The 18,999-nt window shown below is 36.7% G+C and overlaps 1 protein-coding gene across 1 annotated transcript in view; it reads left to right on the forward strand.

Annotated features, from left to right (window-relative positions):
* The window catches only part of LOC135198984 (small G protein signaling modulator 1-like), a 528,765-nt gene that overhangs the window by 458,459 nt on the left and 51,307 nt on the right, over positions 1 to 18,999 (forward strand). The window contains exons 5-7 of the mRNA XM_064226904.1: positions 13,268 to 13,453; positions 15,141 to 15,208; positions 16,168 to 16,322. Coding sequence (XP_064082974.1) covers positions 13,268 to 13,453; positions 15,141 to 15,208; positions 16,168 to 16,322 — 409 coding nt within the window. The remainder of the gene's footprint in view (positions 1 to 13,267; positions 13,454 to 15,140; positions 15,209 to 16,167; positions 16,323 to 18,999) is intronic.

The raw sequence follows: 18,999 nt of genomic DNA on the forward strand, positions 1-18,999 counted from the left end.
GATCTCAGTGTTACTATTCTGGTGAAAGTATGTTTGCACAACGTACGCTTTCATATTTTCAAGCTTTCAGAACCGCTGGACCTACTACAACCAAACGTAGCATAAAGCATTCATGGTTCAAGTTTTTTCAAATTTGCTTAAATGGTGGACCACATGTAGATTCAAGTTTGTCCGAACCGTGGGTCCATGTGCCTAGACAGGGTCCATTCTATGCCTGCATACATGTATGTTTATATGTATGTAGATGGCCCTAACATACATGTAATATGTATGTCTAGGGCCCTTATTGTTTAGGGGTTGAGATGCTCGCCTCTTGTCTTAATAATTCAAAGGTCTGGGCTTCAAATTTACTAAAGGTTGGCTGTCAAATCTATTCATTGATATTGACTTCCATCTTGGTTGCCATGGTTACTATTAAGAAGAGGGCTGTAGAGTACTTCTTGGAATCCCACGCATTCAGGTAATCACCCAATCTCATTCAAGGCTGTAGAAACACCCTTTGCTAATTGGCTACATTGTAATAGGGCCGTGGAGTGGAGTGGCCTTCATTAACTCATAATTTGGGTGAAAGTTCTCAGGGTGTAGAGGGATAAAACTGAAAATGAAAAACAGGCCAATAAGGGGAAACCGTAAAAGGAAGAAAGTATGTAAGGAAGAGAAAGATGATGATTGAAGGTTAAACAAGGGAAGTTGAAAATAATGAACAACGAACCTAGACCTGTAAGGAATGGATGAATTGTACAGTAAAGACAATCAACTCGTGTGAAACTGATTGTACTGGGGCAAGGAAAAATGTAATAATCATCAGTGTTGGTGGAAGTAACTTCCAAAGTAAAATAAAAAAAAAAAAAAAAAGATAATGTATAGAAAAGAAAAAAAATTATATTTTGATACTTTGATATTTCATAATTAAATTCTCACGAACGTCCAGAAAGCAATTACTCAATATGAAATATATGATACCTCAAGACAAGCAAATAAAAAGTCACGCAGGAAATGACGAAAGCAAAAAAATAAATGAATATAAATAAATAGATAAATAAATTTTTTAAAAAGTTTTATAATTGACATGATAAAGTTGGGTACATTGCTGTAGAATAACCACTAAGTAACCTAAAAAACGAGATGAAATGACTTACAGTAAGGGAAAGAAAGGTTCATATAAAAGAACTCAAGACAATGGAAGGGAAGCGATGCTGTGAAACAAACCTGTTCGGAAGTTTCAGAATCACCGCTTGCTAATTGGTTGCAGAATGAAAAGACGATACAGAGTCATGTTTATTACATTTTATTATCTGGATAAAACGCCTTGGCTGAACTGAGCTAAACGAGAGAGTGAGAGAGAGAGAGACGATAACATAACAGAGACTAAGCACTAAGCGTTGGAGTAGGACAGGAGGTGGAAGGTAAAGGAGGATGAGATAAGGATTTGCATGAGGAGGAGGAGGAGGAGGAGGAGGAGGAAAAAGAAGGGGAATTAATTACAAAGGAAAGTTTACTAGAAGCAACAGGACTTAAACTGATCAGAGACATGAACCATGGGTAATTTTAGCTTATATACGTCAAGTACATCTTAGTTTTACTAGACCACTGAGCTGATTAGCAGCTCTCCTAGGGCTGGCCCGAAGGATTAGATATTTCTACGTGGCTAGCAACCAGTTGGTCACCTAGCAACGGGACCTATAGCATATTGTGGGATCCGAACCTCATTATATCGAGAAATGAATTTCCATCACCAGAAATAGATTCCTCTGATTCCGCGTGAGCCGAGCCGAGAATCGAACTTCGGACCACCGGATTGGTAGCCGAGCGCGAAAACTACTTAGCTTACATAAATTAACTAGTCTTATCAACAGAAATATTGCTACTCCGGATGAATAACACACGACAGAAATCGAAAACAAGGACTATCGAACCAAGAAGCTGCAATAAATTGCACATTTACCAAGTTGCAACGTTAATTGAATTTACTAGGGCGATTGCGAAAAAAGAAGAAAACTCCATGTTTCCTGAGAGCGTGTTCAAGGGGAATCGTTGATGAGGTGAAGAAAGAGGAATTAGAAAGTCTAAATAGAAACGATGAGATTGGAATTCTCAGGTATTTTGAAACAATTGAAGTTGAATAGTATCAGGAAATTACGAATTACAGAAAACAGAAATGTCACAGGGTAAGAAATATGTTAGAAAAATATGACCTTTTTTTTATGACGGTTGATTAAATAGGATTTACCGTTGTGTAATTACCTGGTATGCATACAAATAGCAATGTTGCAAGTTTCCGGATGAATTGTGAAACACAGTATCTCGCTACAAAAGTAATCTTAATGAAATCTCCTATGGTACGAAAGGTCAAAGCATTATGGAGTAATGTGGAAACTGAAAAAGTAAGATAGATGATAAAGATATGCAAAGGGTAACCATAACAGTGGATGAAAAGATATTCCAACGTAAAAAGGAGATGAAAGGTTTGTCTGAGAAAGAAGGGCAAAATTGGAGGGTAGAAATATTGTAAAAACAAACGGAATTCACTTAACAGAGGACAAAGACATTTTTGTGAACCAATGAAATAGCTTATGATTTGACCTCGTGCAGTTCTTCCTTCCGTTTTTTTTCCTGCTTAAAATGGACATTGAATCGGATTAAATTTTCAAATTTAATAGTTTTTGATATCGTTCCTCATAATTAAAAATATTTATCATTGTAGTAAAAGACGTTTCAATAGATCTTTCTCATCTTTTTGTATTAATCTGCAGTTGTCTTTTTCGTGTGCATTTTACATTGCCCTTTAAATAAAGGTAAATTATGCTAAAGAAGAATAATGCATGTCACCAATTCATGTCATAATGTTAGTTCCTCGTTGGACGAGTGGTTTTCGCGCTCGGGTACCAATCCGGTGGTCCGAAGTTCGATTCTCGGCTCGGCCAACGCGGAATCGGAGGAATTTATTTCTGTTGATAGAAATTCATTTCTCGATATAATGTGGTTCGGATTCCACAATAAGCTGTAGGTCCCGTTCCTAGGTGACCAATTGGTTCCTAGCCACGTAAGAATATCTAATCCTTCGGGCCAGCCCTAGGAGAGCTGTTAATCAGCTCAGTGGTTTGGTAAAACTAAGATATACTAAGATATACTTAATGTCATAATGTTTAGATGGGCAGGTGCTATGATTCTGTCCCAACCCATGCTTAACAAATTGGGTATCGATAGAGCTGTCGCAGGTGCCGTCCCGTGCATGTGGGGACTAATCTATAACCCTACGTCATTGTCCAAAACTCGATCCCGTGAACTGACACCTCAACACAAACTAATCTATATATATCCTTACGTCATCACCTAAAACTTGATTCCGTGATATCATATCTCGGCAAAACCACTAACTCGTAATTTGTCATCTCATACAAACTTGAGCCTAATGCGCCGGCAAAGAAATTTGATCCCTCCGATTGATCTTAGGTCATTAAGTGAACTTGATACCGCGATCTTAAATGGTCTCGTGCTAACGTCTGTTGCTCGAAATCATCAGACAAAGTTTGGCCTTCTAAATCAGATCTGAACACTGAACAAAATCCAAATTTATACATCATCGCGTTAAGTAAATAATATTGTCTGGAGCAATTTTAATCGTGTTAACTTACACTATCTGATAACTTCAGACCCATATTCCAACTTCTCAGCGTAACTCTAATCTGCATTTGAAATAATCATTAGGATAACTTGAACATTTTAACAATTCATCATCTGGCAAAAATGAACAAGTAATGCACCTCATATAACAAACCCAGGTTAGTAGAGTGAGTGTAATCCTTTATATTTTCTCTCCAGCATAATTAACTTTTCCTTTGTTTATTCTCTGCTTTGCTATCAGTGTTTGTACTTTATTTTTTGTTTATTGAAATTATGGCAAAATGTGTTTTGAATAATTATATTTTATTACTAAGACAAAAAGACAACCAATAACAACGAAAACATCAGTAACAACAACAGTAACAACAACCATATTTAAAGTGGTAATACTGTAACAAAATTAATAACACTGCCATACATTCTTGTAGAATCCAGAATAACACCAAGACAACTACTAAAAGACCACCAATTACTACGAAAACATCAGTAGCAACAATAACAATAATATTGCAGTAATAATAATGAAAAATTATAATGATTATAATAGCACTGATTATACTGATAATATTAATGTGTGTGTGTGTGTGTGTGTGTGTGTGTGAGAGAGAGAGAGAGAGAGAGAGAGAGAGAGAGAGAGAGAGAGAGAGAGAACTGTCATAATGATTGCCCGTGTTTTCGTCCATATGTTAAAAATAGTGTATTGTTTGCAATAAAAACTTAGTGATTATAGGTAATAAGCATTGCAGACTAATTTGAATATTTTAAGTGATAAAAGTTTCGGTAAACCTGCAAAAATACCATAATTATAGCTTTAAAGCAACCACCCCTTTTTTCTCAAAAAAAGGAGTGGAGTTGAACTTCAATTTCTTTTTTATACATACTGTTCTATCCCTGATCGCAAATACTTCATCTTATTCAAATTTGATTTTTGTTGTCTCGGACAAGAAAGAAATTAGAGCAGGTTAAATTTCCAAAATTAGATGACTTTTAACTCGAAAATTATTTTGTGGCGAGAGGCCCTTCTAATGTTGAACGCCTCTATTCATAATTCTCTCTCTCTCTCTCTCTCTCTTCTACTCTCATCTCTCTTCTCTCTCTCTCTCTCAACACACACACACACACACACCACACACACCACACACAAAACCTCAAACCAGGAAAAGTACTACATTAAACAAATATCGTGGCAAAAAAAAAAAAAAAAAAAAAATAACAGGAAAACATGACACAACCCAAGTTTAAACTCTGTATTTGGAGAGGAATCTGTAACAGCGGCGGTGCAACCGTCCTCCCGAACACAAACAGTACACCCAAAGAGCACCGCCCGCTTTTGTCCGGCTCTTAACTTCAGTCCTTTTCTTCCTCGCTTTTCAGGGACGGCATCGTTGCACGTGAGCCGCTGTCTTTTCTGTTTTCTATTGTGGTTCTCTCCCAGTGATCTGGAAATCTCCGGAGATCGAGCGTCTCCTCTTGCTTGAGAGGGAAGGTCGCTGTAAGACTTTAAACATTTTGATGGATTTTTTTTTTTTTTTTTTTCATATTTCCAACTGAGGTGATTGCGCTATTTTCAAGCAGATTTGTATTCTGCAGTTATAATGTCCGCTTCCTTCTGCGATCATCATGTTGGTCTCTCCGTGTGTGTGTTTGTGCGTGTGTCGATTTTTCCGTTATTTTTTAATGGTCAAACGCAGCCATTGAGAGTGAACATAAAATACGGATAAAGGAATGAAATGACTGGAGATAGAGGGATATGAAATAAGGAATGCTTTTGCAGAGAGCTTTTAGGTTGTACCTTGGGTTTTAATTACCTAATATATATATATATAATGTGTGTGTGTGTGTGTGCACAAATACATGAACATACATATAGTATAAATGTACATGTATATATATATATATATATATATATATATATATATATATATATATATATATATTTGTGTGTGTGCATGTATGCATGCTTGTATATATAACTTTTTTATTTGGGAAATTAACAAATAAAAGGATAAAGATGCATGTGAGGTGCATCGATGCAGCTGTTAATCTTGCAAACGTTTACTGCTCAATAGATTCATCCATAATTCAGCTGTTGAAGCATGAATGTGACAGTCACCTTTAGGACGTTTTTCTCTGAAACTACCTCAGTCATTAAAACTCTGCTGTCGTCTGTCATGCAAAGTGGCGGAATAGTTATTAATGAAAGAGTCGCACTTTTTTTCATACCAACGAAACTTTAGACACAGTAAATTTGATTTTCACATAGCGAGGAAGAGATTTGTGATGAAGAATGGAATTTTAATTCCGTTATTGGTTTCAAAGATAGAGAAGAATGACTGTAATTTGATTATTCACTCTTTTTCTTTCTCGCTCGTTCTGTTTTTAACCTTCAGCTATTATGAGTGGCTAATTATACTCTGTTTTTTTCCATCTGTCCATCCGCCTGTGGTGTTTTTGTATGGTAACAATGCGTCCCGGGCTTTAGATAGTTACATTCATCTCACATTCAACAATTATAATAATATCCTATTTCGAATATTAACGGTGTAATTCGCATACAGTAAATTATTAAACACTTTTCAGTTGCAAATGTACATCCAGATATCCTTTTATTTACCTAAAACTTACACATAGCGTAACTATCTAAAGCCCGGGACGCAGTGTTACCATACAAAAACACCACAGGTGGATGGACAGATGAAAAAAACAGAGTATAGTTTTTTCAAACACACTGACACAAAACACATACACTTACCTAAAGAATGTCCTGTAAAGCACATGGGAACCTGAAGGGATAGAAATAATTCCTGTGGTTATACACACCTGAGAAAATGTCTTCAGGCAATGCCAAGTTGCCTAAGTATAAATGAGGTGCAGATTGCTGCCCTCAAAGGAACGGTAAACATCTTGAAAAGAGCCCTCGGCAGTGGAATAAAGAGGCGCAACCATAGACCCCAGGTTGGGACTCATTGCACCCCTGATATAAATTGAAAACTATGAATAACATAAGTCAGAGAGAATTCATAGAATCTTTTTTTTTCGATTTTAGGATTAGCTGTAGAGGCCATCTGCGCCCAGAGAGAGATTTACACGAAATGTGTGGCTGCTCTTTTATCTTGGAAACTGAATCAATTTTAGCGAGAGCTCAGCGTTGCCGACCTTAATCCAGTGATCAAGTTTCAAGTTTATCACCCTGGTGGTAGAAGCAACGCTGCATTTGTTTTTTCTGAATTGAAATGGAGTAGCAAAGTGCTCGTTTGGTGAAGTAATATTCCAGCAGATTTTCTTAGACCTGACCAAATAATGAAAGAGAACTACTGATGTCTAAAATCATGATTTCTTTTTCCCGTCGTGCGGTGCACTGTAGGCATTACTTAAGGTTCTTTGCAGCGTCTCTTCGGCCTCTAGCTCCAATCCCTTTCATTCCTTTTTCCGTTTTACTGTACTTCCGTTTATGTTATCTTTCTTCATCTTTCCACCCTCCCCTAACAATTGCTTCATAGTGGAACTGCGAGTTTTCCTCCTGTTACATATTTTTACCGTCAATTTCCCTGTCAGCGATGAATGACCTCATAGGTTCCGGCGCTTGGCCTCTTGGCCAAAATTTTATAATCCCATCCTTTATTTCTTTTAGTTTTTAAATTGTCAGCCTTAGACTGTGTAGTTTTGTGACAGCAGCGGGTGCCAAGACGAATGTTTATTATCTAGACTGGCAATTGACAAAATGATTACATATAATTTCACATTTTGCGCCTTTCTAATTTGTTTGTTAGTAATGCATGTGATGAACTGTTAGACTTTATAGCTCCAAATTTGGGTCATGTTGATTGCGGAAATGCATGTGACAATTAAGAAACGCTTAACGAACAGACTGCTACTCTACCAAGGGTAATCAGGATGAGAAAAAAAGTGACTAAGTTGGAACTGTAAAGTGTGTAAGTCCATTCTCAGGTGTAATCGAGTGTTAGGAAAGTTATTTAGCACCGATTTTCTAAAAAACAATATTTTTCCGTGCTACAAAATTATATTGTGATAAGTGTACTTCATATTCTAACAATTAATTAACGCCAAATGGGGAACTGTCGTGACGGAAAGTAATTCACTTGTAAAATGACAGTAAGATAAGAATTGCTCTTACATACTCGTAAGTAGGTTTTATATCATACGAGTTTCATTCAGGAAGGTCATTATTGGAGTCACCTCTCTCTCTCTCTCTCTCTCTCTCTCTCTCTCTCTCTCTCTCTCTCTCTCTCTCTCTCGGAGGGATCAAATTATTATTTTCCGCCGTATAACGAAGGCATTATTTATATTCCATCTACCCCATTTTGTTAGTGATGTTGCCGGTTCAGTGATCTATGGAAGCGGTGCTTTGTTTGCTTTTAATTTTGAGATATTTGAGATGATGTAATTAATGTTTTTTTGAAGCGTAAATTGTCGTTATTACCGACTTCTCAGCTGTAGTTGACAAGTGTAGTGTACCTGTTGAGATAACTCTCCTGTCAAGGAGTGTACGTATTGCTGTACCTGTTTCTACTGTCGATTCTCTCTCTCTCTCTCTCTCTCTCTCTCTCTCTCTCTAAAATGTATCGGTTTTTTTAGTTATCTTGTTTCTGATTATTATCTTATTTAGTGCCTCATATATACGTAATTCTGTCTCTTGATAGTTTTTAGGTTTATTTTCACATTCGGTTTCAGTGAGAGCGATGATCTCAGTTTTAGTTAGTGCCTAGCCATCTTCTTTGGTTTTATCTTTCAGAAGCTGGTATTATTATTATTTTATTATTATTATTTATTATTATTATTATTATTATTATTATTATTATTATTATTATTATTATTATTATTATTATATCCAACCTCTAATACCCTCATAAAGAAACTAATGCATTCGCGTACCTGCTAAATTCGTAATCAACCTAAACTCGTTAAAAAGCAGAACCTTCCGAGTTGAATGAGACTAAAACGCATCAGAAATAAAAAGGTTAGTCTTATTTGGGTTTGTGAATTATCACCTGAAAGACGAGTGGGCGGCTTTAGAAATCATTCTTATTCCGTTGTTAAAGCTTTTAGTTCTCTGTAAAAGATATCTATTGTGCCGGCTTTGTCTGTCTGTCTGTCCGTCCGCCCTCAGATCTAAAAAAAAAAAATCTACTGAGGCTAGATGGCTGCAAATTGGTATTTTGATCATCCACCCTCCAATCATCAATCATACCAAATTGCAACCCTCTAGCCTTGGTAGTTTTTATTTAATCTGGCAGCGCTTTTCTCATGAGCAACTGGAGAGCTGCCGGTCATAGTCATTGTACGTTGTACAGAAAACTCGATTTCGCCGATGAAACTTCGGCGCCTTTTTTACTGTTTCTTTACACAAAGATGAATTAGTCTTACTCATGCCATTGCTTCAACACATGGAACTGGGGACGCCTGGTATGGGTGACCGTGGATGGAAAAAAGATTAAATTGTTTTAGCAATCTTAGGTGCAAGATGAAAATTTAAGATAATCTGATATTTTGCGCTAACGAGAAAGCATGACCCAGATGTATCCCTCGATGGTCAAGATTCTGAAATTGAAGCAGGACGATCAGAATTAAATTCATATGATGTTGTAGAACTAGATAGCAGAATCACGTATATGCAAATGTTTATTTTACCTCGTAATCTGGTTTCCCCTCCATTTGCTGATTTACGTATGATCTAACCCTTTCTTGCTAGCACTCCTTTTATCCATTACTTGCTTTCTTTCTTCTCTCATACATTCTTCATAGACGATGTACCAGATTCCAATTTTTAGATGTAGAAAAATCGTCCTCGAGCATTTGCAAATGAGCGAAGTTATGCCAGACTTCATAATCATTGTATTAATATTCAGATATTTCGGATGTTTGTTCTATACATAAATATCCCAGACGTAACAAGAAAATTTATTGTCTTTTTACTTCAAACAATCAATTTTCTCTTGTAAGAATAAAATGTTCCTGATGTTCAAAGTTTTCCAATGTGTCATTTGTACTTTTTTCTTCTTTTCTTTCTTTAGGAAATATTGTCATAACTTTTATTTTAATTTTTGACGAATCATGGCCACTTTTCATAGACATTTTTCAATTTATATATGTTGTTTACCAATATGTTAACAATTTCGATAGTTCATTTTGTAAACGTCGGGTCTAAATGTTGACATTTCATTGTTTGTTTTAAAGTTTTAGGGTGATAGTTCTTACACAACCATATTGTACACCTTATATCAGCTAACTGCACCATATTCTGCCTTTGGGGTATGTACCCAGGGACTGTGTTCTGTGTGCAAAATGATATGATCAGATCACGAGAAACTATGTTTTAATGTGATAGTAGTTATTTGTCGTAATGTGCAAATTTTGCTACCAATCTGTATCAGGTGTCTTTCGAGCGCGAATCGAATGTTCTCAGTACGTAAGGATACTGTAAGGTTGGTGTTGAGATATTTAAACTTATTCAATTGTCATATTATCCCAGTACATACATTTTACTTCCTGTCCCCTTCATTTCTTCCTGGGGTGATAACCTATAGTAGGGTTCTTAGTCCACAATGAAATGACGAGAGCATAAGATGAATTTTCTCTGTAGTGCGATGTATCAATGGAAATGTTTGAAAAGATAGTCATGGCTTATATCAAGTAAAATGTCTGTCAGTCATTGAATTGAAAAATATGCTATCATGTATTCCTTTGGGTCGTGTTGGGCGACTACAGTAAAAAGACTTGATACAGCATTTCAAAAGGCCTTTGTAAAGCCCAGCCATTGAAGTTAAAATGGAAACGTAGCAACATCTTTGAGTGCAGTGAATGTTGGGTAACTGTCACCTTTGATACTTGTCTGCTTTTATACGCCGCCAAAGGTGGCAGGCGCGTAATGAATGAGGGTATCTTCTAGCTGCCCTTAGAAAGTAAATGTAAATATTTTTACTACTGTTTTTTGACCGTTGATTAATTAATTACTGCCTGAAATCATGAGGAGGATTCAAATTGAAGAGAAATTGTCATTCAGTTACTCTTTTGTTTTCTGAAATAACACATTTGTCATCAGAACCCCCTGAACTGGTTTTATCGGCAACATTCAGTACACATCTCTGTTGTAACATCTAGTTATACGAAACGTTCAAACCATTACGAAATCGTCCAAAAAGCGAGCGAAAAAGCGACCCAGTGACCCTCCATTCAGGGCTTTGTTATTTTTCCTCGACTCTTTCAGTATCATTGCCGAGAAGGTCTCTCGAGAGAAGGGCTCTTTGAAATTTTGTTGCTTTTCTGCATTTGTGAATGCGGACCAGGTTGAATCTGCGCTCATTTTTCTGTTCGCTCTTTGTTGCTCGTGACAGGCGCGTATTCTTGCCTCGTCCTGGAGGATCTCGAGGCTCTCTGCCGACCTGAAGGTTTGAGAATAAATTGTCCCTCTTACCACAATAGCAGATGTCAACAGAATAAAGTTGTTGTCATGATTTATATATAACATAAATAGAAGTAGTAATACTATAGTAGATTCACATCAGCCGTGCATTTGATGTCTAGGCCAGTACCTTACGACGCTCCTGATTGGCTGTTGATAAGCCAGTCACAGTATTGGAAACTCTCAGTCTCTCTCGAGAGAGTTCACATGGGTAGGACGTATGTTCCACCTCTCCTGAGGGATACTTTTGAAAGACGTATCCCTCAGGAGAGGGGAAACATAGATCCTACCCATGTGAACTCTGGAGAGAGACTGAGAGTTTCCAGCACTGTGATTCGCTTATCAACAGCCAATCAGAAGCGCCGTAAGGGACTGGCCTAGACATCAAATGCACGGTTGATGTGAATCTATTAAAGTATTTTAATAGAATGTAACGTTAAGGACTTTTAGAATAGGTTTTGTACGTAATATTATCTATTTCATACACGTTGGGTTGTACACTAACTAGAGTTATTATTAATTAAGAAAGGCATGCTTAACCTATACAGTGCAGGAAGGCAAGCCAGAAGTGAGATTAACAGACGAGCTAAAGCATGTTATATCGGACGCAGTCTTTTAATGTATTCTTTGAAACAGTTTGCTAGTTTTGGTTATGTTCATGGTTTGATGATATTCAGCATTAGTCGTCCTTCTGCAAAGACAGAAAGTAATCAAGGGAAAATGAGGACATCAGGATTCATCCATTATACACACTACCTTGTCATTTACCTTTTTTCCCCTGACTTTGAAATTTGTTCTAGAAGTTTCGCTGTTTGGATGTGTATTGAAGTTCTACGCACTGAGGAAAACGTTCTTATAAAAGAAATGTAGCATCTTTTGTAGTGATCGTGTAGCTCACCGACATAAGATTTGCCCCGTGACGATGTGCCCACGCTTCGATATTTGCCATTTGATTCCGTGTAGGAGGGAAACTAGAATTCAAACAAATGTTATTTCGAAGCTAATTAAAGTGAACTCATTATAACGAGTTTATTCGAGGCTTGCTGTTTCCTTCATTGTGATTTATTAATGTCAGGATATTATTCGATATGATATCTTTTCAACGTATTCCAATAGTTAAGAAATATTACTAATTAGACATATTTGACAGGAAAAGATTCCCAGAGTTATTTATATACAGTTTTAGTGCAGAAACTTTCCAGAAAAACATTTTAAAATAAAATACATATAATGTCAAGTTCTGCTTTTATATGAATTCATATTTGACAGGTCTAGAGTGAAGTGCACTCGATTTTGGGTCTTTTTTTCTGAATTGTTTCGTAAACTGTACATATTTTTCAATTTCTTTAAATAAATGAGGCGTGTTGTCTGAATGTGCAGCTTTGGTTACTCGTTATATGCATTCTTCGGATCGGTGTACTTGAGGGACAGGGCAAACGTGAGTGTTCCGTTTTAATCCCTTTTAATCATTAGATTGTTCCATACATGTAAAAGTAGATTCATTCTATATTATTTTCAGGCATACAGTATGTAGGTTTTCGTATATGGTGGGTACATCTTAAGTCTTGGTGTATGTATATGTAGTATATATATATATCTATATAATATATATATCATATATATATATCATAGATAATATATATATAATATATATAACTAGTACCTCATATATACGATATAGTCATAGATATATAATATATACTAGATATATATATATATAATATATATATACATATAGAGTACCTATAATACATATAGATAATATATACTTATATCTATAATATATATACATATATTATGTATATTATATAACTATAGTTATATATATATATATAATTATTATCTACATTATATATATACTATATATAGAGTATATATCTATATAGAATTATAATAACATATAATATATATATATATTATCTGATATATATAGTGTATATATACATATCGTATATCTATATTTATAATATATATTATATACACCATTATATGTAATATATATACACTATATTTATGTATATATATATAATCATATATCTAGATAATATATATCTATAATCTATTGTATGTATTTGAGTAAGACCGTACATATAAGTATATAGTATTAGCACGTATCAATAGGTATGCATTTCGTAAGTGAACAGAATGACCAATGTAGTATTTAATGCATTTGCTGATGTATGAATACATTTTACACCTGTGATTAAAACTGACACTTTTCAGACGCAGCAGTGGCAGCGGAGACTCGGCCTCACGCCTCGGCAAACCGCCTTTGGTCAAGAAGAACTCTGGCTCCATGTGCGGGGGGTCAGGGGGCGGCGGAACATGCCCCAAATACCTCTGGATTCGGGTGGCTCTCTTCGAGAAGGTGCTGGCCAAAATCATCGACTACCTCGTACAGAATAGCAAGTAAGGGTTCTCTCTCTCTCTCTCTCTCTCTCTCTCTCTCTCTCTCTCTCTCTCTCTCTCTCTCTCTTTCCCTGCAGCAGAATGCTATTGAATTATGCTCTTAGACTGGAAGAAATGGAAAAATATTGAGTGAGGGATGGAAGCACGAAGAGAAAGGTGAGCGCAAGTTGGATGCATTTTTGTGGCCCGTAAACATCAGAGAGAGAGAGAGAGAGAGAGAGAGAGAGAGAGAGAGAGAGAGAGAGAGAGAATGTGGTGATAGATAATACGATTACACGAATATTTTTTTGTTATAAATGCCTATGAAAACTGCAAAAGAGAGAGAGAGAGAGAGAGAGAGAGAGAGAGAGAGAGAGAGAGAGAGAGAGAGAGAGAGATGTTGTGATAGATAATATGATTGCACGAATATTTTTTTCCGTTCAGTGCAAATGCCTATGAAAACTGCAGAGAGAGAGAGAGAGAGAGAGAGAGAGAGAGAGAGAGAGAGAGAGAGAGAGCTGTTCTGGTGCGATATAATTACATTTTTTTCTCATAACCATAAAAATAGCAGTGAGGTAATTACTGCAGTCCTACTAATGTAATTTATCTTTTATGCGAGTTGCATAGAGTACCAGGAAAACACACGTACACAAACACACGAACTACCTACGCCTCTGATGTACGAGAACCCACAAGTTCTAATTCTCAAAACCGTAGAAGTCCTTCGTCATTTTCCAGTTATTTGAGCGATTAGCTCTTCCGAGATATCTAATATCACTGTATTGACACAGAGCCGGAGATGATCTGCTAAGTGAAAAACAATTGATTTGGAAGATTAAGGAGTTTTGTGAAATTTTATAAGTATGTTTTGTTAGATTTGAAAGCAGTGTAGCAGAGGGTATTTCATATCCGCATTATTAGTTTTCTGTCCACCCTCAGATCTTAAGAACTTCTGAGCCTAGAGGGCTGCAAATTGGCATGTTGATCATCCACCCTCCAGTCACCAAACATAGCAAATTGCAGCCCTCTAGCCTCAGTAGTTTTTGTTTATTATTAATTAAGTTAAAGCTAGTCTTAATCGTGCGTCTGGCAACGATATAGGACAGGCCACCACCGGGCCATGGTTAAAGTTTTATGGGCCGCTGCTCGTACAGCATTACACCGAGACCACCGAAACACAGATCTAGTTTTGGTGGCGTTCATTATACGTTGTACAGAAAATTTGATTGCGCTGAAGAAACTTCGACGCATTTTTTACTGGGAATAACTTGGCTCTATAGAATATCCTTGTAATTTGCCCTAGAAGTCTGGAATGATGCAACTGACCCTCACAGCAGACCCAAAGACTACATTTCAGCCCCTCCGTGGCGTGATCGGTATGGTCTTGGCCTGCCACCTCGGTGGCCGCGAGCTCGATTCTCGGGCATTCCACTGATGGGTCAGAGATGTGGTTTGGAAGTCACGTAAAGCCGTTGGTCCCGTTGCTGAATAGCCACTGGTTCCATGCAACGTAAAAACACCAAACAAACAAACACATTTCACGGAAATTCTAATTTTCAGTTTGATTGATGTACTGACGCCAGTTTTGTATTCCTAGTGATTTAGTCTGACTTAGCTTAACATAGGCTGTTTTATACGATATAACGATGCTTTTAAGCTCTTGTTTGCTGTCAACTAAGCTTTCGTGTAATTATTTTTTTTCTTGCAGCAAATATTACGAAAAAGATTCCTTGGTTGCTGATCCCGACTACGGAACCATCTTAAGTTCACTCTTAGGTGAGTTTAGTTAAGTCCTCTTTTCTCTCTCTCTCTCTCTCTCTCTCTCTCTCTCTCTCTCTCTCTCTCTCTCTCTCTCTCCTGGCATGCTGTTATCTCGATCCATTTTTTTTGCCCCATGCAGTCAAGTGTTAGTCTTTTATACTACTTTTATTTAACTTCTTTTTTCATCACCTCATAGTTTTGTTTTTTCTTTTTTGTCACCTCATATTTTTGTATTTTCTGTCTCCTATTTTCAGTTTCATTGTTAGTAGACTTTTATACTGGTTACGAATCACATTTAATAGTAATGGTTCTTAATAAATATAGGTGGTGATTTACACTGAACTTGAGTGCATTGAAGAGTAAATGACACAGAAAGATGTATTTGCTTCATAGAGCATAAATCTTAATAGTTCAGTATTCATTGCTTTATAAACAAGGTAAGGAATGTTATGTAGCCATCAGAATAAAATAAAAACAGTTACATGTGCATGCATAAATTCAGTTATAAGCTCCAGGAAAAGCCAAAGTATAAATTTAAGATAATCTAATAATCTAAATTGTAGATATCTAGATTTTTAGCAGAATTTCCGTATTTTAATGGTTTATTTGCATTAGAAGGATTCTGAGTTATACGATACCTTTTGCATTTGACTCTGGAGTGTGCTAACAATTCTGATGGTGTAATACTAGTATTTTGTGAAGACCCGGTATTTTATCTAATCCTTCGGGCCAGCCCTATGAGAACTGAAAGTCAGCTCAGTGGTCAGGTTGACCTATTTTTATAATAATAATAATAATAATAATAATAATAATAATAATAATAATAATAATAATAATAATAATGTGAAGAAGAATTTTACATGATCTTCAATTTGAGAGAAAAAGTAGGTCGTTGTTTATGTTACTTCGTTAATTTAAAAAGAATAACCATTTTGATTTACATTGTACTTGAGTCGTGTTATGTCTCGTTGCAGTGGGACCATGCGCCCTCGACTACAGCAGGATGAAGACAGTTGACCACCTGTGGACCGACCCTCCTGCAGACGAGCTCGTCCAGAGACACAGAATCTCCTCGGGTCACTTCTCAGGTCCCGCCACACCCCCGGCCCATCGTCGGCCCGGACTGCACGTAAGGGCTTCATCAGTAGACTCTCGCTACCGCTTTCCTTCTCTCTCTCTCTCTCTCTCTCTCTCTCTCTCTCTCTCTCTCTAGAGGTTAATCCATTCTGGGAAATTAGCCTCTAGTGTTGAATGCAGTCTACAGAGTACGTACATGAATTGTGAAAACTCTTTCGCCCTCTATTTAATTATCTTTCCCAAACCTGTTGAACAAATCGCGATCGAATATCCAGATTTATTTTATACAATGCGCAGAGGTGTGAAGTGTAGGTAATTCGTGTATACATAAAAGCATCTTTGGCAAAAGTTCAAGAAAACGTCAGTGTGGGCCTAATTTCTCAGTGCTGGTCTGGATTTCAAAAGACCAGTTAGATTAGGACAGCATCATTCTCTCTCTCTCTCTCTCTCTCTCTCTCTCTCTCTCTCTCTCTCTCTCTCTCTCTCTCTCTCTCACTTGCACGCACAAACACATAGATTCATATATGATAATATGAGTTATTGCTATCAATGGTAGCTTTCCTCTCGGATCTTCTCTTGTTTTTGTCTGCGTCGTTATTCGTTATTTCTAAAACTTCTCCATTTAGCTTTTTTTTCAGCTTATTATTACATTGCGCCGTCCTTTACCCCCTTTTTTTCCTTCTTCCTTTCTTCCTGGCCTCCTTTTTCTTTCCTCTTTCCCCCCCTTTCTTTTATCCTTTGAATACCTTTTTTTTTATCCTCCCCCCATTTTTTTTATCCCTTCATGGCCTCCTTTTTCTTTCCTCCCCCCTCCTCCCCCCCTTTTTTTTTATTTCTCTGGTCTCCTTTTTCTTTCCTCTCATTTTTTTATAGCTTCAATGGCTTTTCATGGCCTCCTTTTTTCTTTCCTTTCCCCCCCCCCTCTTCCCCCCCCCCACCCCCCCCCGCTTTTTTTTTCATTTCTCTCTGGTCTCCTTTTTCTTTCCTCTTATTTTTTTTTTATCCCTTCATAGCCTCCTTTTTCTTTCCTTCCCCCACCCTTCCTCCCTCCCACTCCCTTTTTTTTTTTATTTCTCCTTGGCCGCCTTTTTCTTTCTTCTCCTTTTTTTTTTTATTCCCCGTCATGGCTTTTCATGGTCTCCTTTTTCTTTACTATCGCCCTTCCTCCCTCCCACCCCCCTTTTTTTTTTCTCCCTGGCCTCCTTTTCCTTTCCTCTCCTGAGTCGAGGATGCGAGGTTGAACTTCAAAGCAAAATTGTTCGTACATTTTCAGAGGCTGCTCGACGCCTCATCGTGTTTGAGGAAGGCAGAGGCTCGATAATGCATTTCTAATGCTCACTCTTCCTCTCCTCTGACGCATTTTTCAACTAACCCCGATCGAGGCGACGTTTCGAGTTTTTATCTTTTGCTTTGTTTAACCGTTTTTACTCTTGACATTTGACCAGAAATGGGAATTGAGTCGGTCAGTGTCACACACTAGGTATAGAATGTGAATTAATATTTTGGGTACCATTCGTTTTATATTTGTGGTACCATTCATTTGCTTCATGTTTTTGTTACCATTCATTGCTTTATAGCTTTGGTACCATTCATTTGCTTATATTTGTGGTACCATTCATTTGCTTTATATTTTTGTTACCACTCATTGATTTATAGCTTTGGTACCATTCATTTGCTTATATTTGTGGTATCATGCATTTGCTTAAGAATTGACGATAGTAATCCTTTTCATAACAATAGTTTGAATGAGTTATGTAAGACTTTAAAGTATTTTGAAATATGTGAGATGGTAGAGTTTTGCAAGCCAGCAGTGAAACACCTCTGTGGGAAGAGAGATTTTCTCAGAAAGCTTGCTCATTTTTTAATTTGATGTCTTTAACATTTATGAAAGCGTAAACTAATGAAATATTTGATTTTATACACCGATTTTAGCATTTGTTATAAGGAAATCAGGTAGATGCATACTCTCTGTGGATCCACCTGACTCTGGTCTTGTCTACGAATTTTCATATGACCAATTAAATACGTAATTCCAGGCATGTCAGTAGCGAGATTTGAGTACCGCTGTTTCTAAAACGAAAAACCAAGGTGTTATCAGACCTTCAGCTTACTCGGGACACGTACAGGATTTTCCCCTCACGCATAAGTTGTAAAGATTTTATGCCTAACTTTTAACGTAAATTATGACATGCTAAAATCTATGGTCAAGTTGAGCCGTTTTTCACCAACGAAAATTAAAATAAATACACTATATTTTACTAGAAACAGTTTTTCTGTACTGTTTAACATTCACATTATTATTTTTTACATTTTCATTCTAATAAATAAATTGTAAATATCTTTTCCTAAAATTCCTGTATCTTTAACTCAATGCAAAACTCCTTTTTCAGACAATTTTAGCCTCTTCATAGACCTTTCCTACCCCCCAACAACATCAATAACCACAATAATAGATTAGTTTGTAGGCTTACTCCCCAAGTAAACCACTAGCAGGGGTACCAAGGTTGACTACATGGTCTTACTCCACTGAAAGATTGTACAAAAAGAACAAAAAAATCATAAAATCTGTATGCCAGTTTCATGTACTTTTTTTCATTTTAAGCTTCCAATGCTTCACCACGCTTGCATTTGTTTAGCAAAAGGTTTTCAGAACAATACCCATACAGATATACATAATAAACATAATAAACTTGTTAAAAAAAATTCAGTGACGTGAAACACCCATTTTC

Source organism: Macrobrachium nipponense, chromosome 23 (genome assembly GCF_015104395.2).
Source record: "Macrobrachium nipponense isolate FS-2020 chromosome 23, ASM1510439v2, whole genome shotgun sequence".
Classification (NCBI taxonomy): Eukaryota; Metazoa; Arthropoda; class Malacostraca; order Decapoda; family Palaemonidae; genus Macrobrachium; species Macrobrachium nipponense.